Below are 23,938 nucleotides of genomic sequence, written 5' to 3' on the forward strand. Positions count from 1 at the left end.
GCCTAAAGTATCTCTGATCACTGCTGGGTATCAGGGGGCTCTTTCCTATTATCAGGTCAAAGTCTGTTTCCCAACTACTACTTCTTTGTTCTTCATTCTATTTAAAGCAAACTGACCTTTACAGTGAGCCATGTAGGTGAGGGGGATGGATGGGTGGGTGGGTCCTAATATTTCTGGATGATGCTTTGCAGAAATTAACCCTGTGTCCAGGTAAAACTCATAATAAGTTTTCTAATATTGCACTAGCACTACAGATACCACTGAGTTATTTAGAATTAACTGCTTGTGATTAATCCTAAACAATGTGGGATGGATTTTGTGGGAACAGATTTTGATGGAAGCAGGTGATTCATACTCCAGTCATTTTGCTCCTGGGGAGCTTGCAGCGTGAAGGAGTCATGGTTAACCCCGTCTCTGGCATTATTGCTGTGCCTCATGTCATCCCCCCTAAGATGCTCCATCTTCCTCCCTTCTTGGATAGGATTTGCATCTCTGAAATTCCAAGAAGCCCTCTGGGAATCCCAAATCATTTTACAATAAGACAAGAAGTTCTGGAATGCACTGGAGTAGAGGAAAGGGGAATTGGATTGGACTTGCTTGACAAGCCCAACCTGGTAGTCAAGGTCAGACATGCCAACAGAAAATGAAGATTTTGCTAAAAAACCTAGCGGGTTGTTCTATTTAAAAAAAAAAAAAAAAGATAAGGGCATGAGATGAAGCAGTATTGAGTAGTTGCTCTTGGAAACTGGCCTTGGAAGCATAAGCCCTATTCCGAAATGCTTCCTCCCCTGCCAGGTTGCCCAGGGTGCCCCATGTTTTTGGCATTGTTGGAAGAAGTCTTTCAGGGAAAGGGCTTAGGCAGGGCTAGAAGATGTTGCTCTGGCATAGACTGGAAACCCACCAAGCAAATCCCCTCCTGCACCCTAAAGGGGATGAGACTAGTCTTGGCTCTTGGCCATCTCTCCATTGGCCATCATTTTTCTGCTATAGTGCAGCAAAGAAAATGGAACTCCCCATTTAGTATTTTAAAATAGCTTACTTTTAAAAGAAAAGCCCACAGAAAGCATTTGGAGTTCAAGCAGTGAAGTGTACGTAGAGTCCACCACTGCTCATCTGTGGTCTCATTTTTCCATGCGTGTGCTGGGTTATGGGTGTGACCATCTCACACCCTCGCGTGGTAGTTGCCGCGGAGGCAGAGGATGGTGGGGTTTTAGTTGCTGTGGAAACTTTGCTGTTTGCTTAGCCTGATGTTGAATTTTCAGTCCTGCATTAATGCAGAGTGGAGCTATTTTTTCCTCATGTAGAATATATAACCAATGGCTACATTTTAATGTGTCTTTTGGCTTCTTTGGCTTTCCTTTCCTTAATGCAAGTTGAGATTGCTTAGCTGGGCTTTCCAATTCCTGTTGCAGAATGTATATGAGAAGGTGCTCTTTTGGAAACAATAAAACAAAACTAAGGCAGGGCGGGGGACAGGGGCACCCTGTTTCCCTTTGCTGATTAATATATATATACAGGCTTGTGTGTGAATATCATGCCTCTGACAGAAAGCAGGTGATCAGTAAATGTTTGTTGCTTTAATAAAGCACATTTTTGTGGGAGAGGGATGTGTTCGTGTTTTATATGGGTACATATGTGTTCACATACATGTGTGCATGGGCCCACTAATGTGTGGTGGAGAGATGCAGGTTTCTGGGAGTGTGAGCTCAAAAACATCCACTGAATCAGTTTCTCAGTGAATTCAGAGATCACCTGGACCCCGTTGGCCACCATTGGAAACGCCTTCTCTCTTTCAGTGGGAAAAGCAGTGCATTTACCGTGGAACAGCTTTTATTGAATCTATGTTAAGCACATTCACATTCCACTTGGTTTGATCTACTTGAGGATGAACTGGAAAGACTTTTTGTTGTTGTTCTTTACAAACCAATGGTTTCCTGTAACAATTATAGGCAGCAGCCAGCCTGGGACCATGTAAATGCTTGTGGAAGGCTGTTTGAGGCTGGCTCATTGTTGTCACTGGAGATGGAGAGGCTGCCTGTGCTCATGTAGATTCCCTGGAGGGATGAGGCTCACTGGGGACAGGGTAATTGTCCTCAGATATTGGCAGAGATGCCATGTAGCGAAGGGAGTAGGTACCCGGGCAAGAAAGTCAAAGGAATAAGCTACAGAGGAAGAATTTTGTGTTGGTTAGCTCTGTCACTGCAGGGGTGTGGCAGGTGTTGGGGTGGCAGCTACGGGGGGCATGAGCTAGCATACACATACCTCCCAGGATCCCATGGGGACAGACCTTCTGGGGCTCCTGGCAGCCAGACTTACCCTGCTGTTTGCCATGTGCATCCTCTTCCTTTCAAGAGGATGGGGTGGGGAAGATTGTTCTCCAGATCAGTGACCTCCGAACTTGGGTACATATAAGAACATTCTTGGGGGATATAGGAAGGAAACAAACACATGGCTAATTTATATGTAAGCTGTTTATCAATATACTCCTATTGTCAGACCATAGTGAAATTATTTTTTCGAATGAGGCAGTTGTTCAGAAAGGTTTGAAGGCCATTAATCAGAATAACACTCAAATCTACATTTATCTTTCTCTAATTGGTGACTCCTGTAACAATCCCTCAACTCCAGGTTTGTGGCTTCAGTTGGAGGCTGAGGTCTCCAGTGTTCCTGAAGCCAGTGGTATGTGTCCTAGGCTCCTTTACTGTCCTCAGTTCAGTGCCTGCTGGTCTTGGTTGACCTGGTAGGTGGTCCTGGAGGGCCAATGGGAAGGGACTCAGTCACACCTCTTCTTTTGGAGAACCCTGTCCTGTTCAGGGTTACTAATAATACTCCAGAGATGATTTCAGTATAAAAATTATATGAACAGTTGCTGGGGCTGTGGATTGTATAAAATAACAAAGTCTTTGAGGTATCTTCAGGTGCTTTGAGAAGCAGCCCTTAGGGTATGACTGGTTGAAATAGGCCTTTTGTTTTTTGGAATAAGTTCATTCATTAGACATTCACTAAATGAGTAACCATTAGATACCCATGTGATCCCTGTCCCTGAGGCTTTTCCTGGTCTGGTTTGGAAGGCTATCAGGCAGAGAGGTACAACATGCATCAGTGTTGCTATGCTACCTGGTAGAACATTTGTAGAGTAGCTTAAAAGGCAGTACCTCCTCCTCCCCCCAGTTTGGGGTGTATGAATGTGTGATTGGAGTAGGAGTTGGGCTGGAGGGAAATTTCACAGAGGAAATTCTTGGGTAGGACTTGAAAGTTTAATTGGCATTCAAGGGGAAGAGGGCATTCAGGGCAGTTCTATGAATGGGCAAGATGCGATTTGTAGTAGTTAGTAGGATTGAATGTAGCTGGCCAAAGAACTGAGATCAGTGGGAGGATAGGAGAGAAGGATTTAGGCAGGGAGGGTCTTAAAAGCTTTGTATGGATTTTGAATGTTATTTTTCATTTAATTGGGAGCCTTTGGAAGTTTTTCAATTGAGTAGTGACGAAGTCAGGTTTGAATTTTATTTCTCTATTTATTTAGGTGCTGCAGATTAAATCCAGAAGTGCTTTTCCACTGAGCCAGCCACATCCCCAGCACTTTTTATTTTGAGACAGGAACTTGCTAAGTTACTTAGAGTCTCACTGAGTTGCTGAAGTTGGCCTCAGATTTGAGGTCCTCCTGCCTCAGCCTCCAGAGTCACTGGGATTACAGGTGTGTGCTGCTGTGCCCAGCTCTGATTTGAATTTTAGAAAGAGGACACTTGGGGCAGTTTCTGGATGGATTGGTTATTGGAAAGCTTAGAGCAGAGAAGCCAAATTGAAGCTATTGTGTGGTTTTGGTGAGAGAGGCTGTACTGGAGGAGTAGAGATGGGAGAAGGGCAACTGCAGAGATGTGAAGAAGAAGAACTTAATAATTGCGTTGGCATGAGCTTGGGTTTTGGATTGAGACTGCCTGGCTTTGCCACATTCTAGCTCTGCAAACTTGGTCCAAGGACTTCACCTTTCTTTTACTTCTCTTTCATGTTTGCCATCTGTGAAATGGGGCGATAATAGTGCCCACCATGTGAGATTGTTAAGCTTTAAATGCTCATTCATCATTTCATCAGACATTCGCTGAATCGACGACTGTTGGGTGTCAGTGTGGTCCCTGCTCTTGAGGATCCTCCTGAGGGTCTAGTTTGCTGTACAGAGTGCCTAGAATGATGCTTGGCACATAGTAAGCACTGAGTGAATGTTAGGTAATGCTATTATTGATTGGTATTGAGAAGAGGAAGGAGGAACTTTGATAATATGCTCTCCTTTTGATAATATGCACATGGAGGTTAGTGGGAGGAGCAGGTTCAAGGTGAAGGTGAGAGGTGAGGAATACATTTTGGTTTGTTTTTTTCTCTCCTTCTCTTCAGGGCCTGTGGGATCCCAGGGCAAGTGGGTACAATGGTTAGCTCAACAGGGCCAGAATAGGTCTGAGCACAGATGTCAGCCTGGTTGTTTTAGGGGTGGGGGGAAGGCTTGGAGGTGTAGAAAGAACAAAAGAAAGTTCTTAAAAGTTCTTTACTGGTGAATAAATGAAAAACGACACCCTTTTCACTTGGTTGAAGTTGAGGCATGCATTTGAATACAGTCAACCAGCTTAAAATATTGTATCATTTAATTTTAAAAACTCTCCACATGGACCTTTCTGTTACTTGAAATTAAGCAAGTTTTGTTCAAATGAAAACAATATCCACAAATAGAAAGTCTCAGATGCACGTGAGGAACCTGAAGATTTTGGGTGTTTTGTGTATGCTTCTTAGAACATTAAAATTCTTTGGGAATCAAGGATTCAGATCTGGGGGCTGGGGGAGACAGGAGGAATGAAGCAACTTGCCCAGGATCAGCGAATTTGTGTTCTGATCTAAACCTCTTGCTTCTTTGAATTAAACACGAAATCCTTGGCTAAGTTTTCTTTTTCCCCACAGTCAAGCACTGAACTCCTTGGGGCACTAGCACTAAAGCTCCTCTCAAAGCAACACATATTTCCTGGGATTGGGGAGTGATTCCTCTAATTCTGGTCCCTGTGGGCTGAAAGACCAAGAGGCTTCCCACCAGAAATGCTGGAAGTCCTGGCTCAGCTAGCGATATAAATGCTGGTAATTAATTCACTTGTGGTTTTTCTATCTCTGTCTTGGGTGGAGTGCTTGGAAAGGAAGCAAAATTCTTTCTTAAGGAAATCAAGGCTCAGTTCTCTTACTGCAGGCTTGCTGCCTTCCTCTTGCCTTTGACTCTCCAGGGCTGGGGGTGGGGGTGGTGTCTGTCTCTGAATGCTTGCTCGGCATCAGTTTTCCAGGAATTTCAGGACACAGGAATCTTCACCCAGCTGTGTTGTGTGTTGCTGTTCAGCAATCTGAAGTTGCTTATCCAGCGTAAGTCAGAATGGGGAGCCTAGGGAGGAGGGGGGAACACCTTCCAACATTTTTCTAAGCAGAAGAAATTGAGGTGTTAGGGGCCCAGCTGGTATGTGATTGGAACTAAGAAATGGAACCTCCAGGGTATGCATGCTCACATGGACCCTTTTACTGAAACCTTGGGATATTATTGGGAAGGTACCTCTTTCTACCCACTCCAGCCCCTGTGAAGTATGCAGGCCCACTGTGTGTCAGAAGAGGCACTGGGGGTAAGAATGGTGAGCAAGACAGACCCATCTTCATGCTGCTTAATGAACCCAGCATTTAGAAAGTGAGGGGTACTCCGAAAGGAGACATGTGCATGGTCTCTCTGAGTTTAGGGGTCTCTCTTCACATTTGGCAGAATAAAGACTGTGAAGTTCAAGGGTGCGACCAAGATGCTCCAGTGCTTTTTCTAGACTCACAGTTCTCAGATTGGCTTTCTTCCCAGAATGTGCTGGCTGGGGATCACAAATGCAGGTAGTAGGCTTAGGACTTCGATTGAGTTTAGCTCACTGTCCTGCTTTGATTCCGGAGTAGGCCTTGATGATGCATTTTGATTTGGGAGAAATCTCATGGTTTGTACCTGGTTACTTTGTGATTGAATACATTTAATAACGATGGTGGCTCACTAATTCTCAAGAAGTGCTTACTACCTGGTAGGGGGCTGGTCTAAGTACATTCAGACAGGATTTCCTTTCATTTTTCCAACCATCCTCCCCAGGGAGGTTGATTTTCTAGTTTTATAGAGGAGGAAACTGTGGTTGAAGAGAGGGAGCAGTCTGTCTGCCTGCAGAAAGAGCCCTGACAGTGGATCTTGATGTGGAGTTTGAATTCTTATTTACCGGTCTCTGCTGTCCCCTGTTCACTCTGGCACTGGATGGTAGTTGCTGTGGCCATCAATGACTCAATCCAGTCATTGGGTTCCCTCTACCGTGCAGAGGCACTGCCTGTTCCCCCTGACCTGTCTTCTGATCTTTGCCCTATTCTGCATGTGACTGATTGTTCTCTGCTCCCATGTTTATATATACTCATGTTCTGTAAAGGAAATGTACAAGGTGCCCCAGACCCCCGCCTTTTATACCAGTGTCTCATTCCATCCCATGGGCAATAATTCAGATGTCTCTGGAATGACTGACTGCTTGGGCTGGAATCCCACATTCTCTCCATCTTTTTTTTAAAACCCATGATCCTGCAGTAACTGGATCTCCCAGTATTGTGGATCTGCAGTTTCCACTAAGAGGCTTTTGAAAAACCTTCGTGAAGATGTAAAATAAGTATTGTTTCAATTTGTATGTCATCCCCAACATAAGTATTTCTGATCCCCCTCTTGAACATCACAGTCCAACCTGCTTTTATGAAACTGTGACCCAGAGAGGCAGGGTGACTCACAGGAGGCTTCTCACTCATGAGTGGCTGGAGGGCTGCGACTAAAACTAAGGTATTCTAACTCCCAGCCTAGCTAGCATCCATTCACTTACATCACACTGAAAGAAGATCCGTGGCTAAGGAGAAGGGATTGATTGAAAAAGAACATAGGTTGCCAAGCACAATCAGTAATGACCAAAACAGCTCTGGTGCCTGTCTGCAAGGAGCTTACAAACAAATAGAAAGCATCACGATGGAAAACCTAAACCAAACCGTGTTTAATTAATTGTGATGGGTGACAAGAGATGGGAAGAACAGGCCAAGGGGACACCTAATGAGAACAAAGTAATCAGGGTCATTGCTTGTTGGAGGCCCGCTGAAGATGGAAGGAATAGAGGAAGGGGATAGAGTGCGGCTGTACCTGTTAATTGTCACTTGCTCAACTTAAGGACAAGGGGCTGATTATTAGCTCAGTGTCTTTGGTGGAAACTGTCTTTTTCCTTTTATGTATTTTATATACTTTTTTGGGGGGGAGGAATGATGGATGATGGATAGATGTGGGACCTTCTGGGGACTGGGGAAAGAGAGAAGTCCTCAGGGTGATGGGCTGGGAGGGGCTGAGTGTGTTTGGACGTGGGCGTCTACGTGGACATCTCCCAGCAGAGTTCAGAATCCTGGAGGAGAAGATCTGGGGGTACCATCTCTATCCAAAGGAAACTCTCTGTGGAGAGAGTGAAGATGAAAGGCTGCTGGGACATGAAAGCTATAGTGAGTGTCACTTGCTGCCAGCCTAAAAGGCTTGTTCCTCAAATAGCTGCACAGCATGGCTCCCACCCACAGCCCTGAGATGAGCATTTCCAAGCGCCTGCCCTTTCTTCCCAGCACTCAGATTCCTGGTCCTGCCCTCTTGGGTCCTCCCACCTGCCACATGAAGGGGAACAGGAAACTGCCTTCATTGACCCACACTCCTTAGAGGTCGCTGCCAGGGACATTTATATTCCAGAACATCTAAAGAATCCCCCACTTGGAGGAGTGGGGGTAAAATCTGAGGCTGGGGATTCAGCTTGATTGGAAATGGCTGGGCTCCTTGGGTTTCAGGTGAACGCTTATTGACTGACTGGGCTTCAGGTCCTGTGCGAATCGTTTTACCGACAGAGACTGTAGAACAAAAACACTTCCAATCTACCCTCAACCCAGAAGTACAAGGATACAGGGGCCAGAAGGAAATGTTACTATTCTTGATGAAAGCAAGAAGAATAAACATAATACGATACATTTTTTTGAAGTAATTCATTTTTTTAAATTCTAAAATTATGCCCTTTTACTTGAAGAATGTTAAAATGCCTTTTGTCTCTCCCTCTCTCTCTCTCTGTCTCTTTTTTTTTAGACACTGATGGGCCTTTATTTTGTTCATTTTTTTTATATGTCGTGCTGAGAATCGAACCTAGTGCCTCACACATGATAGGCAGATTCTCCACCACGGAGCCAGTGGTCCCCTAATAGCAAACATTTCATTTTATTTTTTTTGTGGTGCTGGGGATTGAACCCAAGGCCTTGTGCATGTGAGGCAGGCACTCTACCAACTGAGCTATATCCCCAGCCCCCAAAATGCCTTCAAAAAAAAAAAAAAAAACAAAAGAAAATCAGTACTATATAGTGTCAGTTTTTGGTTTTTGTTCTTTCTCAGCAAAATTAGAATACACTTAACCTCTGTTACTTTCTAAAGTTACTTTATGTATGTAATTTGTGGATCATTGTTGTAGATGATGGCTGGTTCCCATGCCACATTCTTCCCTGAGAGGAAAATATTTGTATAATTTTATTTTTTTATTTTTTTAAAGAGAGTGAGTGAGAGAGAGCAAGCGAGAGAGAATTTTTTAATATTTATTTTTCAGTTTTTGGTGGACACAACATCTTTGTTCGTATGTGGTGCTGAGGATTGAACCCAGGCCGCACGCATGCCAGGCGAGCGCGCTACCGCTTGAGCCACATCCCCAGCCCTGTATAATTTTATTTTGATCTTTAATCAGAAAAAAAGTGCAACCAGACAGGACTTCTGAGATCATATAGTTATTTTTATTCATTTATCAAAATGTTTTTGAGTCCCCACTTTGACCCTCAGACTTTTTAACTCTGTTGGCATAATCAGAATTAACAAAGCCTAGAATGTGTTTATCATAGGAGCAGTTTCCGGAAGCAAACAAAAGTGGGGCTTGTGTAATTCCTCAATCCATTTTCTCTCCAGCCTCGTTAAACCATTTATTTTTTCCAGTTCATTTTCATTTTTCCGAGTTATTCTTAACGAGATCAATTCTGCTCCATGTGTATTCTAGCATGAAGATTTAATTCATCCATCAGTTATTTTTTTGAGCGTGTGCCTATCAAATTTTACCTAGATAACTTCTATCATTGTGAATGTTCTTTTTGGGCCATTATTTCTACCATATCCAATCTTCTCATGTCAAATTTGCAGGTCTAAATTTTGTCAAGAATGTTTGATTCTTCCTTCAATAACAAGTTTCACCACATGCAATTTTAGTTGCTGTCAGCTGTGTTCTGTGCGTGTGCATGTGTGCGTGTGTGCATGTGTGTGTGCGTGTGTGTGTTTTCCTGACAGGTTTACTTCTTTTCCAGTTTCAGTAGTTTGAAGAACTACGTCTTCTTCCTACAAAAAAAGTCAGTCCATATTCTGATAGGTTCTCAGCAGTTCCAAAATATACTTTAGGTGTCAAGATATCCTGCATTGTTTATAGAGACCAGAGACCCAGAAGGGTTAAGAAACCTACTCAAGGTCAGACCTAAAGTTAGGGAAAGAGTTCTGTGGGACCATTTTAGAATACAGTGCTCCTCTTATTCATTGTAATAAAGGAAAATTGGGATCCTCTTAATGAAATACTTTCCTCTTTTAGGCTTCCATTTTTTCATCCCTTGTGAGCTACAGAATTTCTACTGACCTGACCTCCCTAAGAAATGGCAGCTGGGGCCACTGTTCCAAGCCTCTTGGCTTCTCCTTGCTTCCTAGCTAGGTCCGCCTTAAGCTGTGTGTGCACTGGGGTGACATGATGTACAAACAAGCAGGACCAAAAAAGGAAAAAATCCTCTCTTGTGGAAAATTAGGTCAGTGGCAGAGCTGGGGAGGGGAGGGAAGCAGGGCCCTGTTCTCCCATCCTTCAGCTCACCCCTGGCCTGAGGCCGTCAGGACAGTAGTGTGTGGTGCTGCTGGGAACAGGCATCTGGGGGTGATGGGTTGGGGGCAGTGTCCCTCTGTGTGTGCTTGTGTGGATGTGTGAGAACATGAGCGGGGTCTGCTTTCCAGCCGCTCGGGATTCCTCCCTCTCTGAATGTATTTGTCTGGATTACTCTAAGGGGGACATTAGTGTTGTCTAATAACAGCCTCAGATTTATCAAGGGATTTGTTTGATTAATTCCAAAGCACAGTACAGCGGGTAGATTAGAGCTCAGCCTGTGTGGTGGGTCTACACTTCCCACTCTCTGCCCTTTCTCATTCATGTGGAGGGGGCTTATTCCTCCTGCTTGTGGTCCTGACTGTGGAAAAGGCTCTGGATTTTAGGACCCCACTGTGGGAGAGTTAAAATCATTTCCCACTTCTAAGATGCACGAGTCCGGGAATACCAATAATTCTCCAAGTTCATGCTGTTTTTTTCCTCTGCAAAAGCTCCAGAGATGTGGCCACTTGCCTTTCTTTCCTGGTTACTACCATTATACTCTTGATGCTGGTTCTTCTCCAGACCCTCAGTCAGGGCACTGGTGCCCCAGGGGTGGCATAGTGGGAAAAGCATGAACTGGGATACAGACGGCCTGAATTCTGGTTTCAGGTCCAATATTGTCCAGTGGGTGGACAGATTGATTCTCCTCTCTTGAATCTGTGCCTCCCATGTTCCATAGGACACTATGGCTCTGAATACAATCACAATGAACTGTCTGATGGTCGTGGCCCATCCCTACAGCTAGACTTCAAGCTCATTAGTACAAGATCTGAGTCTGTCTGGTTCCTCGGCCATCACCCTGGTGCCTAGTGCTTTCCCTGGGACATAGGCATCAGATGTTCAATAGAATGAACCTGTAACCTGAGAGGGATGGACCTGCTCACCATCCCGAGACTCTTCTACTCTGGAAAGAAGGAAGGGAGGGAGGAAGGAAGGGAGGGAGGGAGGAAGGGAGGGAGGGGGGAGGAAGGGAGGGAGGGGGGAGGAAGGAAGGAAGGGAGGGAGGGGGGAGGAAGGGAGGGGGGAGGAAGGGAGGGGGGAGGAAGGGAGGGGGGAGGAAGGAAGGGAGGGAGGGAGGGGGAGGAAGGAAGGAAGGAAAATTTGTAAAAATTCTCAGCTTCTCCTGTATTCATGGAAACAGTTACACCCACTTTTATTTTTACTATTTTAAAAAAACATTTTTAATTGCAGTACCACAGAAGTTACAAGATAAAAGTGGTAATTAACTATAATTATAACTCAAAAAGCCCATTATTGATGCACATAAAGTTGTGTTTAGGGATTTCTCCCTCTTCTTACCTGATTCTCTGGCTCCTGACAGTAGAAAGTCCTGGTTTGGATCTCTGAGCTCCCTCTGGAAGGGCCTGCAGAATCCTATTGAGCCTTGCAGAATGAGACAGGTACTAACCAGTAAGCCACACGCATGATTCTCAGACTCAATCTTTTTGGTCCGGAGTTTCACAATACCTCCTTGCTTTACAAGGGGGAGGGAACCAATCTTGCTCACTTTGTGAAAATTAGAGAAACGAAGGGGTATAAGGGAAAGCAGAAAATCTGACAAGGGCTTTAGAAGTGAGAGAGTCTTTAGGGCTACTTGCTTCCTTTGGGGGTTCCCTGGGTCTCTGGAGACTCATAGTCTCAGTGCAAAGACTCTTTGGGAAGCATTTGGTTGAAAGCTGATTTACACCAATCGTGACCCCTTCCTCCTTAGCCGGCAGCTGCCGCTAATCATCATACTCCTCTTTATCCCAGACTCACCTGAAGCCTCACCCTGTCTTAACCTCCTTTTCTAGTACATTACCAGCCAAGGAGGTGGAGGCAGTGAGTGCCAAGCGCACAGGCAACTGGGTTGTTGGGAAGTTTAAATGCATTTGCCTCTTGATACTCTTGGTGCCTCTGAATTTGACATAACAAGCTCCATTTTACAGATGAAGTTAAATAACTTGTCCAAGGTCACACAATGAACAGCCATGCTGGCACTTGAGCTCAGAGTTTTGGATCTTGTGTTCTTCCCCGGGAGCCTAACCCTCAGGGGTGTCAATTGACCAGTGGCCAGTTATGGGAAAAATTCTTACAAAAGTCTTCCCTACTTGATTGCTGTCCTGTGTCCTCTGGGGGCCACTTTAAAGTTTCCCCAATAGGACTTTGAAGCATTCTCTGTCAACCCTAAGTCCCCCCCTTGTGCTAAGTGGGACAAAAGATGGTCATATAGAGCCACCCTATCATGTTTGTGTAATGTCTTTGATTATTTGATAAACTGCTAACAGCACGTGGGGCATTTTTCTTTGAGTCTTTAGTGCCTAAATTGGTGTCTGGTATGCAGTAGTGATCAATAAATGTTAGTTGTTTCAAACTGAACCAGACATGAAGGTAAATCATAAGCCTCCCCCAGCTATCCCAGAACCTCAAAGCCAGCCTTTTTCAACCCGCATTCTGTGAGATGTTGCAGGATGTTTTATCTGGGAAATGTCCATTAGGCCCCAAACATACTTCACTGATGGAGGATATCTCCATTTGGATTTTACAGTGTATCTTACTTACTATAGATCAGGTTTTCTGAAGTCTTGCCATACTTGATTATCATTTTTTTTAAATCAGTGTTTTCTAAATTTATTTGACCAATTTTTTTTTTTTTGAGAAATGCCTATTTACATCTTGCTTGATGGAAGCAAGATGAATTTTATAGAATTCATTTTTGGATTTTTGCCCAAACTTGTAATTCTTTTTCGGAAATTTGGATCCTGCAGAAATGTTGCAAAATCAACAATGTATATTACACTTCAGAATAATGACCCTCCATTCTTTCTATCAGCTTTCCATTGGTCTTGCAGACCCAGACCAGTTTTTTGAAAGTTGCTTCTATGTCCTGAAAGGTGACAGATTTGGATGGTAAATCAGTGAGGGGAAAAATAATTAGGCATAGAGGGATGGAGCTGTAGGAAGGATGAAGTTTAGATTCAGAAATATCTGAGTTCAAATTCTGACCACTGTGAATGAGTTGAGTAGACTTGGATATTAACTTTTCTGAGCCTTAGTTTCCTTTATTAAGTGAGAATAACACAATATCTGTATCACTGTATCACTAGGAGTAAATGAGGTCATATATGATGTATAAACACACACATACACACAATGGCAGAAATGTGATATAGGGACCTTCAGAAAATGGCAGGGATTATAATAAAGATCCTTGCAGTTATCTTTTGGGTCATATTTTAAAAACTTGTTTTATGATGTTACTGTGAATAGCGATTCCATTTCATCCTCTTTTTTGACACAAGGATCTAACATAATGGCTAGTGAGGAATTGATGCTAGACTTCTGGAGTGAATGAATGAACAACACAGTACTTTGTAGTCTACAAAGTGCTTGTACATATGTAAACCTCACAGCAACCTGGTCATGTAATTAGCGCTATTGTAACCACTAATTCATGGGTATGGAAAATGAGACTCAGAGAAGCTGAGTGAGTTGCCTAAGATCACAAAGCTGGTATGAGGCTGGAAGGTCAGGCCTCAAATCCAGGGCTTCTGCAGATGAAATATATATATATATACATACAATGGAATATTATTCATCCTTAAAAATGAGGGAGATTCTGATGCCTGATACAAGGGGTTTGGACCAGAGGAAGTACCAGTCCATGCTGGTGATCATAATTATTGCATTACTTTACCCCAGTGAATTCCTTGAGAGAGATCTGTCTTCTTTCTAAGAATTCCTTCCTCTCTGGAAGGAATATAAATCTTCAGAATTTATGCCAATTGGAAGAGTGTTTTGGGAGAAGCAGGTGGGTCTCCCGGAGTTTCCTTAAGAACATTATGCTAAGTGAAATTAGCCAGTCACGAAAAGACAAATACTGCATAATTCTACTTTTGTGAGGTGCCTAGTGTAGTCAAATTTATCAAAACAGAAAATTAAAGGATGGTTTCTAGGGGCTGGGGGGAAAGGAATAAGGAGTTTGTGTTTAATGGGTACAGAGTGTCAGTTCTGCAAGGTAGAATGAGTTCCAGAGATGGATGGTGGTGATAATTGTACATTATGCATGTATTTAATGCCACCAAACTATACATTTAAAAATGTTTGGGGACTGCAGGTGTAGCTAAGTGGTAGATTGCTTGCCTAGTAGAAGCCCCAGGCTTCCATCCCCAGCACCGCACACATCAAAATGTTCAGGTGGTAAATTTTACGTTATGTGTGTTTTCCCACAGTTTATTTTTTGTTGGTTTATTTTTGAACTGGTGCGCTATAGTTATGCATAAAAGTGGAATTCATTGTGACGTGTTCATATGTGCACATGACAGAGTTTGATTAATTCCGTTCTACTGTTCCTCCCTTTTCCCATCCCTCCTTCCTTTCCCATGTTCCCTTTCTCTACGGTTCTCCCTTTAATTTTCATGAGATCCCCACCCCTCTTTTTTAATTCCTTATTTTTCTCTAGCTTCTTCATGTAAGAGAAAACATCTGACCCTTGACTTTCTAAATCTGACTGATTTCACTGAGCATGATGCTTTCCAGTGCCATCCATTTACCAGCAAATGACATAATTTCATTCTTTTTTATGGTTAAGTAAAACTCCATTGTGTATTTGTACTACATTTTCTTTTTCCAATCATGGACTGCTGGTCCCATAACTTGCCTATGGTGAATATGAAGCTGTAAACATTGGTATTCATGCCTTACTAGAGTGTGCTGATGTTAGTTCTTTTAGAGAAATACCAATGAGTGGGTCACTGGGGTTATATGGTGGGCCCATTCTTAGTCTTTTGAGGAATCTCCTTACTGCTTTTCAAAGTGGTTTGCGCAGTTTTTAAAAATTGGAAAACAACAACAACAAAGGTTCTGACTCCACACTCACATTCCCTTAAAGCAACCCCTACAGAGTATACCTCTTTCAAGGCTCAATTCTGGTAGTGAACTGCTAAATTTGCAGAACTCACCTTTACCCAAACTCTGGGAGAACCACCTGCTTCTTCCAGAGCATTCTTCCAATTAGCATAAAGTCTGAGGACTTAAGATCTGTTCAGAGAGAAAGGAATTCCTGGAAAGAGGACAGGTCTCCTCTCTCAAGGAAATTTCTGAGGTCAAGTAATGCAATAATTACCATCCCCAGCATGGATTAGTAGTTCCTCTGTGCCAGATCTCTAGATCTGTTCTTTTGCATACATTAGGCTTACAACCCTCACACCAGTCTTTCTAGACAAGTAGATTGTCTCTATTTCTCAGATGGGGATATTAGGGCTCAGAGAGGTTAGTTAACATTCCTGAGCTCACATGTATAGAAGAGCCAGGATTTCATTCAGGTCTACCCAACTCCAGAAGAATCTGGCACTTAATCCCAGCATTCCCTGCAGGAGGCAGGGAAATTGGAGATTCCTATCTAGGGCACTGTCCATCATACCAGCTAATGGATTTCTTTCCCCTCCTGTGATGCCTTCCTCTATGTCCTACAAGATAATGGAATCTTGTCTCATTTTAGTCAGTTTCTGTCTTGAAGTTAACTGGAGTTCTTTGAGATGCAGGTGTGTATTCCTCTCTCGTGGGTCATGCTGCAGTCTGGGGAGGAAAGCGTTCATTTCTTTATCTAGGAAGTTAACATATGGAACCTGAACTCTGGCAGTGCCCATCAGCTATGAGCACTTTTCCAAAGCCCTTGTCCTGTTGGGTGGGAGAATATAGCAGGTGCCAACGTCATGGCCTAGGGCCAGAAGGTATTGTCTAACTAGAGATGACTTTCATTTGAAGGCTTAAACAGTCAATAGAAGCTCAACTTGTTGCTTTCAATCTCCCAGGGACATGTCAACAAATATTAATGATGATTTCAGGAAGTGTTTCTTGAAGGTTTACTATGTGCCTGGCATTGTGCCCAACGCGTTATATGGATCATCTCGTTTGATCCTCATGGCAATCTTATAAATTAGGGACAGTCAGTTCTGTTATAACGCTTGTTTTGAAAATGCAAATCTGTTCCAGTGCGATTGATATATTAGGGAACAGTTTGAGCATAATAATTTTGCTCTTGATTATGCATGATTTTGTCCATCAGAAGTGCTAGGTGAAAGCAGAAAACTGAAGTTGGCGAACCAACAGGAGTGGGAATAGCCCAATGCACCTGCCTCTAGCCAGAGCCAGTTACTCCTGTTACCCTGTGTGTGGTGAGTCCCACCAACATCTGGTGTTGCAACGTTCTGTCCAGTTCCAGGTGACCCTCCTTCTGCTGCTTCACAACAGTTCACAAGCTCTCCTCTTCCACAAGCAAACTTTGGGTCTTTTCTTAGTGCCATGTTTTTTTGAAGTACTTATACATTCCTTAACAACATGTGTTAAACTGGTTCCTAACTGTGTCACCGAGGAAGTGTTCAGGTGTTGTGCCCTGATCCCATTTTTCCATAAGCCTGTGTTTTTTCTTTTTTTCTCTGTGTGATTTTTGTAAAGTGACTGAGGAATGCATGGGTGCTCCTATTTCCATGCGGCAGGAGAGAAATGCAAAGCCTAGAAATCTGTCCAAAATATTTTAAATAACCAGTAGCAAAACCAGGATCCAAACCCCGGACAACCTTACCCCCATGTCTGTATACTCAAAACCCAGAAACATTTAAAGCCAACGCTGTCTGCCCTCATCTCTGCTGTATCTGTAACAAGTAGACAGCTCCTTTTCTTGATTGTCAGTCAAAGTCTCCTTCCTCAAGCCAGAGTCACTCCAAGCAGGTGAGAGTGCATAAAGGTATTTGGTAGCAGTGGCCTAGATCAAAGAGTACCTTTATATCCCTTTCCTGGTTTTCTTCCTGTTCCCCTAACTGCAGCTGCCCTTCTAGGGTGGGGGATACCTACCACACCTTAACCCTAATCCCACCTGCTACTTTCTTGCATCCTGGAATTATTATCACTAAAGAACAAAAGCACAAGTACCAGGGCTGGGAGCGCAGGGCTTCTAAGGCAGGCAGATGGGCTTTTGTGTGTTTGTGGGGGGGGGGGGGGGGCGGGCACGGAGCTAACACCACAAACCTTTTAGAGAGCCCACTTCTCTGACATAGAGCCAGAAAGAGCTTCCTCATAGCTGGAAGTTTGCTTTAGCTCTCAAACAAAACAAAATATTTCTGTGTGTACTCTCTGAGAAGGGAGAGCCCTTTTCCCCCTGCTAGTGTTAAGGCAGCCTTCCCTGGAAGACCAGGCAAAGGTCTGTCTTGATATTTGAGGTCCTGGGCAAAAGCATTACGGAGGCCAGTGACCAACCTCTCTCCTACCTCCAGAACTGTGAAGTCCCTTGCGTGCATTTGTGGGGACTCCTCAGCCTGTGGAAGTCCACATTTCCTGCGGACAGCTTCCCCTTGGCCCTTGTTGACACTAGAGTGTACCGATCTGCTTTTGGGCATGGAATTCTGGGTACCAGGATGTTCTCTAGGTGGCTGGACAGGTGCTTCTTGCTCCGGCTGGGAACATTCTTTTAATTCTGTGCAGTGTCCAGTTCGTGGGCTGGATGAGCTGTAAAAGGCAATGGAGGGGGCAGTTCCAGGGCAGGCCTCCAGGTGTCCAGGCCTGTGGTTATGCTGCATCCATCTGATCCCTTCCCTCTGCTCTGGGTAATACCTTATTCTCACACTGCAAGATGCTCACTATCCTTATCCCTATTTTGTAGCCATAAGTCAGTTGTTTTCCGTCCTGGTTTGTCCTGTTATTAGGAAATACAGTTTGACTCTTATCTGATGTGCTTGTGAGTCTGAGAGGTATTAATAAGGGTAGAACATCCTGTCCAAGTCTTGGTTTCCTTATCTGTAGAGTGGGATGAATAATATTCCTACCTGTTAGGGCCGTGGTGCTGATGAAATAAGATGATGTTCTGAAGCACTTGGCTCACTGCCAGCACAAAGGAAGTGCTCAATAAATGAAAGCTTTAGGACAGGGGTGTTGCTGCTCTTCTGTTTCCTTCTCATATTCATCCTCTGTTGGAGGGGATGCTCCCAGCATGGCAGTTGACACACAGAGAGGAATCCACAGCTGGATTGCTGGGATTCAGGCTCTGGCTCTATAGACCATTTGACTTTGAATCAGTATTTAAGCTTTCTGGGCCTCAGTTTCCTTATCTGTGTAAGGGGCATGGTAGTGTCTTCTACCTCATAGGGTTGTTAAGGAGAGTGCCTAGCCCATTGCAAGCCCCCCCCCCCGGTAATGTCAGCTTTTGTCAATTTAGCAATTGAATCACTCTATGTAGAAGACGACAAGAATTTTATACAAAACAACCAAGAAACTTTTCTGTGTTTGCACAGCAAGGAAGGCAGACCCAGAGTGCAGCCACAGCTGAGGCCAGTACCTCAGGGCTCCCTCTGCCTGTGGTTGCCACTGTCATACAGCCCAGAGGGTGTATGCAGGGAGTGGCATTGGGTCCCAGGACTGGCCAGAGGAAACACTTAAGTATATGTACATATCAGTTTTTTTAATAGACAGAAGTGGGGGCAAATTGCAGAAGGATGTTGACAACCAGATACTGATTGATCCAGGAGAGGTGACATTCTCACCCAGGCCAGCACCTCCTCACTCCCTCCTGCTGTTTTATTTTCTCACACTGCAGGGCCTGGAGTTTTCCAGAGCGCCACTGCATTTACATCTATATTCTATTTTCTCTCCTAGAAAATAGGTCAGACTTGAGGCAGAGTTCACCAGGTGGGGTCCCTGAAGGTTTGGCTGGGACTTTCCTCTAGGAGGCTGTCTGTGCAGCTTTCCCCACACTCCCCAAAGCGCCAGGGATGTAGGTGTTAAAGTAGAAAGCGGTGGGGGTGGGGGTGGGGTGGGGTGGGGGTGGGGGCTCTTGAACTCTTGCCTCTTGAGAAGATCCTGTCCCAGGGAAGAGTCAGGTTCCCTGGCTGAGCTAGCATCTGCAAGGGCAGCAGTAGTGGGTGGAGGCTCCTTTCTTTCTCCTGGTTATTAGAAGAAACAGGACCCTTAAACTGCAGGAAATTGCTTTCAACATGAAAACAAACATAGGGTACTTGTGGCTGAAGTTAGTGTTGAATATGCAATAAGTGCTCCTGGGGACTGAATGGAGGTGGAAGTGCCCGGATTTACTTCTTCCCTGGTTGTGATGCTGAGGAGAGGGGGTGATGCTGGTGATTTCAAATCCTTCCTTTCCTGGTTTCCCTTCCTTGGTTGGAGGGCAGCAGTCCTGAGGGAGGAAGTGCAGACTGGACCAGGAGGTGTTTTCATCATGATTTGTTTTCCCCTGAATATTACTTGAGCACTTGTGACCTTCCAAGACTGTGTGTGAGTGACACATCTAGGAGGATGGGACAGGGAATGTGACAAGTTATGGGAGCCAGTCCTTGCCCTCCATCCTAATGGTGGAGATAACTAAGAAGATCCTGCTTATAGCCTTTGCATTTGGTAGTCTCCTCCCTGAACAGTCTTCTCTAGACATATGTAGTACTCATCTTCCTCAGGTATCAGTTCTAATATTACTTCCTGAAAAAATATTCCTTCCTTCACTATCTTCTCTAACATGGGGACCCTCTGCTGTCACTTATGCTGCTTCTCCTTTCTTCATGACACTACTTGATGTTATGTATCTATGATTTTAAAATTGTTATCTCCCATTAAAACCCAAGAGTCTCTTCTATGTCATTCGTTGCTTGTATCCTCAATGTTTAAAGCAGAGTCTGGCCTGTAGTTGGCATTCTGTCAATAAGTATTGAATGGTGAATAGATTATCTCCATTGATACTGTTCACTGAGATAGATGGTATTAGAATCTGCATTCACACATGAGAAGACTGAAGCTCCAAGAAGCTGAGACATTTGCTTCTGGATGGAGGGCAGAGCTGGGATTTGGTTCTTCATCTGTTGTCATCCTCTTACACTAAATATCCTTATTTGCTTCTATTTTGCACTCATTCTCAGGAGGACTGTCCCTTATGATCACAGAGATGGAATGTGGCAGCTTCAGAGGAAAAAGAGAGAACCCCATTTCCTGATAATTCTAGTAAAATTCTCAGGCAAGACTCTTATTGGTGGGGCTTGGGTCACATATTCCCATGCTCTGGCCTGAGTTTTGTGATCACCCTTGGAGATAAGGTGGGATCAGGAATTACCTCTGTGAACCCCATGGATTAAAGGCAGGGAAGGGAGTTCCCTGAAGGCAGCTGGAGGTTACTATAAGAAGAGAAGGGCTATGGCTGATGGATACGGTCAAGTTTCTCATCCACATCCTCTAACCATCCTCCTTCCCCTCTTCCTCCTGCCTTTGCCATTTTATTCTGTCAGTCAGAATTGAGTCAGAAATTCAGGTCACTCACTGCTTCTTGGGAGAGGAGCCAGATGATGCTGCATCTCTGTCCTAAAGTTGGAACAGTGCTCAAAACCACCATTGACCGGAAAGGACCTTAGACCTTGATCTTTAAAAAAAGGGATTTTCTGTTTGTGACAAGAACAGTGTTGCACAGGACCAGAACTATGCCAAAGTCAGGCTTGATGCGGGAGGATAAAAGAAGTAAGCGTGGAGTCATCTAAGTCCCCAGTTCTGCTCACCCCAGACGTCTTTACTTCCCCTTTGCCAGCTTCATACTGAGGTTTGTGGAGACCAGAGCTGGAACAACTGGTCTATGTTCCTAAGTAGAAGAGCTCAACCCAAATCACTGAACTCCTGTGCTCTCTGATGTTTGCAGTGAGTCATCTGGTCAACATTTTTTGGGTACTTCAGCCTGTGATAATTCAAAATGATAACCATCAGAGCAGCCAACATTTATGTAGCTTTGGCTTTGTACTAAGTGCCTTACAAGTAGTTAAGCTCATTTAATTTTCCTAACAGTCCCGGGAGGGAGGCTCTGATATGATTCCCTTTTTATGGTTGAGGAAAATGACTTAGAAGTTCAGTGATGGACCCAAGGCTACAGAGTAAGCTGGGGTCTGAACTCAGGGCTGTCCGTCTCCCAGTTTAGATATGGGTAACTCACTGGTTTCAAAACACCTTTGGAGTTCCAGGGGATCCTGTCTCCCCGGGCCTTGGTATCCTCCAAGAGTGTGTTTGTATGAACAATGGTGTTGACATTCCCGCCACAGAACCCCACATGTAAACAGTTTGATATCCTGTTTAATTAAGGGGTATTTTAACAACCACTATTCTAGGCAATCCATCAGTCACAGTTAATGGGCCTGCTTAGTTATTTATGCAGCATGTTTTCCTTCCCACCTCTTCTATTTTACCTCTTTTCTTTCTTCCTTCTGCCACTCCACCCCTAAATCTAACTCACCAGAAAACCGGAAAGGGGGTGTGGTTGAGGAGTGATTCAGAGCTCTCTAGAAGTCTCTTAGAGCCGATAAATCTTCTAGGGAATACAGGGTGTGGTCTGGATAAAAGCTTGGCTCTTGCTGTGAGTTAAGTCCCATCCCAGGAGCCGGGGCACAGCAAAATCTGGTCACAGTCTGTATTTTCCTGGGGTAAGAGCTCTCAGGACTCCCTGGAAATTTACAAATACGATTACAGATGTTTTTATTATTGGCAGGAAGAGTGTTACCTACCTTGTTCAGGCAGCACATCAAAGGCACAGAAGATAGATCACAACCTGCTGGTGGGGTAGCTGGGAGACTCTCACCCAGCTTCCCCAGGGCTTCCCTATTTTAGTCTTCAAACTGAATTGGGTTCTATATGCCTTCAAGAGACCTAGGCTCCAGTTGAATCAATTTGCACTGAGCGGGATTCTAGGCTCTGTCTCTGAACCACCTGTGGGAGCCGGGAGTGGGCAAATCTCCCAACCTCTTTCATCCTCTGTTTTAGTCAGCTTTTTTGCTCCTGTGAACAACAGATCTGACAAAAATAAATTTAAGGAGGAAAAGCTTATTTGGGGGCTCACGTTTCAGAGGTCTCAGTCTATAGATGGCCAACTCCATTCCTTGGAACCTGAGGTGAGTCAGAACATCATGGTACAAGTGTGTAGTGGAGGAAAACCAGGAAGTGAAGAGAGAGAAAGAGACTTCCTGTCACTACAGACAAAATATATACCCCAAAGCCATGTCCCAGTGACCCACCTCCTTCAACCACACCCCACCTGCCTACAGTTGCCAAAAGCCTTTGGGGGGCACCTCATATCTAAACCATAACGTTCTCCATCTTAACAAAAAAGAATGAACTGGATAATTAATGTCTATGGCCATCCCATGATTCCAAGTGGGTCAACCCAGGAATACCCCAATGGCCAGTGGTTCCTCTCCTCTGCTAAAATGTGTGCCGTCAGGTTGGCTCTAGGGGTTTGAACAGTGTCCTAGGCTGCCCTGACTTAGACTCCCCCATGTGACTCTATTTCACATCTGAGGAGAGGATCCAGAGGAGGCGGTGTTGTTCAAGGAGATGATGGGAGTCCACCGTTCTTCATGCTTTGAAAGTTCCTTGGCTTCATTCAAATGCCAGCCTTCCCGGAGCTGGATGTTTATTTGTAGTCAGAAGTGCTTTCCAATGCTGATTCTTGTCATTAGTGATGGGGTGAAAAGCAAAGAGAAGAATAGCAGGGAGACTGTTGGTATGGTGGCTGCTCCACTCACACACCATGTCATGCACACCCCGATGTCTGTGATGAAGAATGGTCACTGGGATCACGGGAAGGAGGGAATTGTAAATGTCTTGGTATCTTGTGTCTTCAGTTCTATGTGGTGAATGTGTTGCAACTTGTCCCTAACACTTATGCCTCTTTTCCTTATTTCCTTAAGGGAGTGGTTTATTCATTTTTCTCTCTGCTGGGAACCTTGCTTGACTTCGCATCCAGTGTGTGGTACCTGAAGAGGAAGAGGATTTGCTTGGGTGTCCGTGTGCAGAAATCAACCAGAATATTTTAACCAATATTCTTGCAGGATTCCAGTCTGCTTGGCTCATTGGAGCCCTATCTGATTCCAGGATGATGTCTTTCCGGACAGATGGGAAGTTGACCTCTCTTGCTACATGCACAGTGAAAGGGGAGCTCAGCTCCTTGGCTTGCATGGGTAGTTTTTGGGTGAAGGTAGAACTAAGGGCTCAGAAGCTGAGCACTGTTGATGGCTTGCATGAACTTGATAGTCATGCAAGGGCATATTGCATTGTGTGTGTGTGTGCTGCTAACATTCTTCTTCCTTTCTCTCCCCTTCTTCCCCTTCTCTCTCCTCTCCCTTCCCCTCCCTTTGAAAATGCTGCCACAGATGTCAGTCAAGGTCCAGGTGAGTCTTTGTGTTTGCACTGCTGCCTTGAGAATCTCCCCTCTACTAGATTGTGCATGGTTTGACTCTGACCCCTCTTTTCTAGGGATAAAAATCTGAGCATATTGTGTTTTCAATGATATAAGTTTAAAAGAAGAAATGCCTCCAATTGATGAACTTGTATTGGTTTAGAGGAACCATTTAAAACCAAAGGAATAAGGTTCCCTGACTTATATGATTACTTATGATTTCTGGGTGAATCAAAGAACTGGGAAATTAGCATTTAAAAAGTGTTTAGATATGTGTTCTTTGATTTAATGAACATTTTGCCTTATGTTCTATGAATCTGCTTCTATAGCTTCATGTGGTTGAAGGTTGAAGATTCAATACATTTAGCATGGAAAATATGATATGGGTAAATGAAGGTTTCTTCCTTTTATTCTAAGTAATGTCTTTTTTTCCTTACAATTAAGTTAGTAATATTTATTTTCCTGGCTATATAAGTAATACATGCTCACTGTAAAAAAAATGATAAAATGTTTTTTAATCAATAGAAAAATGAAAGAATGACCTTTATGATAATTGTGTGCCTCTCTATTTAAAATGCACAGTCATCCAGAGTCCCAATTTTAAGTACTGTGTGTGAGCGTACTTTTTAATATGTGTGTATACATTCGCATGCATAGAATCGTGAGATGATGCAAACGTTTATAGGAAATAGGTGTCTGACAACTTGGAATACATTGAAGACTGTTCTAAACTGGCTAGAACTTTTAAGAATAGGAAGGGGGC

At 44.0% G+C, this 23,938-nt stretch overlaps 1 protein-coding gene across 37 annotated transcripts in view; it reads left to right on the plus strand.

The window, feature by feature from the left end:
- The window catches only part of Nrxn3 (neurexin 3), a 1,549,271-nt gene that overhangs the window by 75,803 nt on the left and 1,449,530 nt on the right, over nucleotides 1-23,938 (plus strand). For all 37 annotated transcript variants that reach the window (XR_013439170.1, XR_013439171.1, XM_078050614.1 and 34 more), the window contains exon 3: nucleotides 23,150-23,167. Coding sequence is in view for 35 of the 37 variants with exons in the window: in XM_078050614.1 (XP_077906740.1) it covers nucleotides 23,150-23,167 (18 nt within the window). In the remaining 2 variants the exon portion in view is untranslated. The remainder of the gene's footprint in view (nucleotides 1-23,149; nucleotides 23,168-23,938) is intronic.

Source organism: Ictidomys tridecemlineatus, chromosome 5 (genome assembly GCF_052094955.1).
Source record: "Ictidomys tridecemlineatus isolate mIctTri1 chromosome 5, mIctTri1.hap1, whole genome shotgun sequence".
In the NCBI taxonomy this organism is placed as follows: domain Eukaryota; kingdom Metazoa; phylum Chordata; class Mammalia; order Rodentia; family Sciuridae; genus Ictidomys; species Ictidomys tridecemlineatus.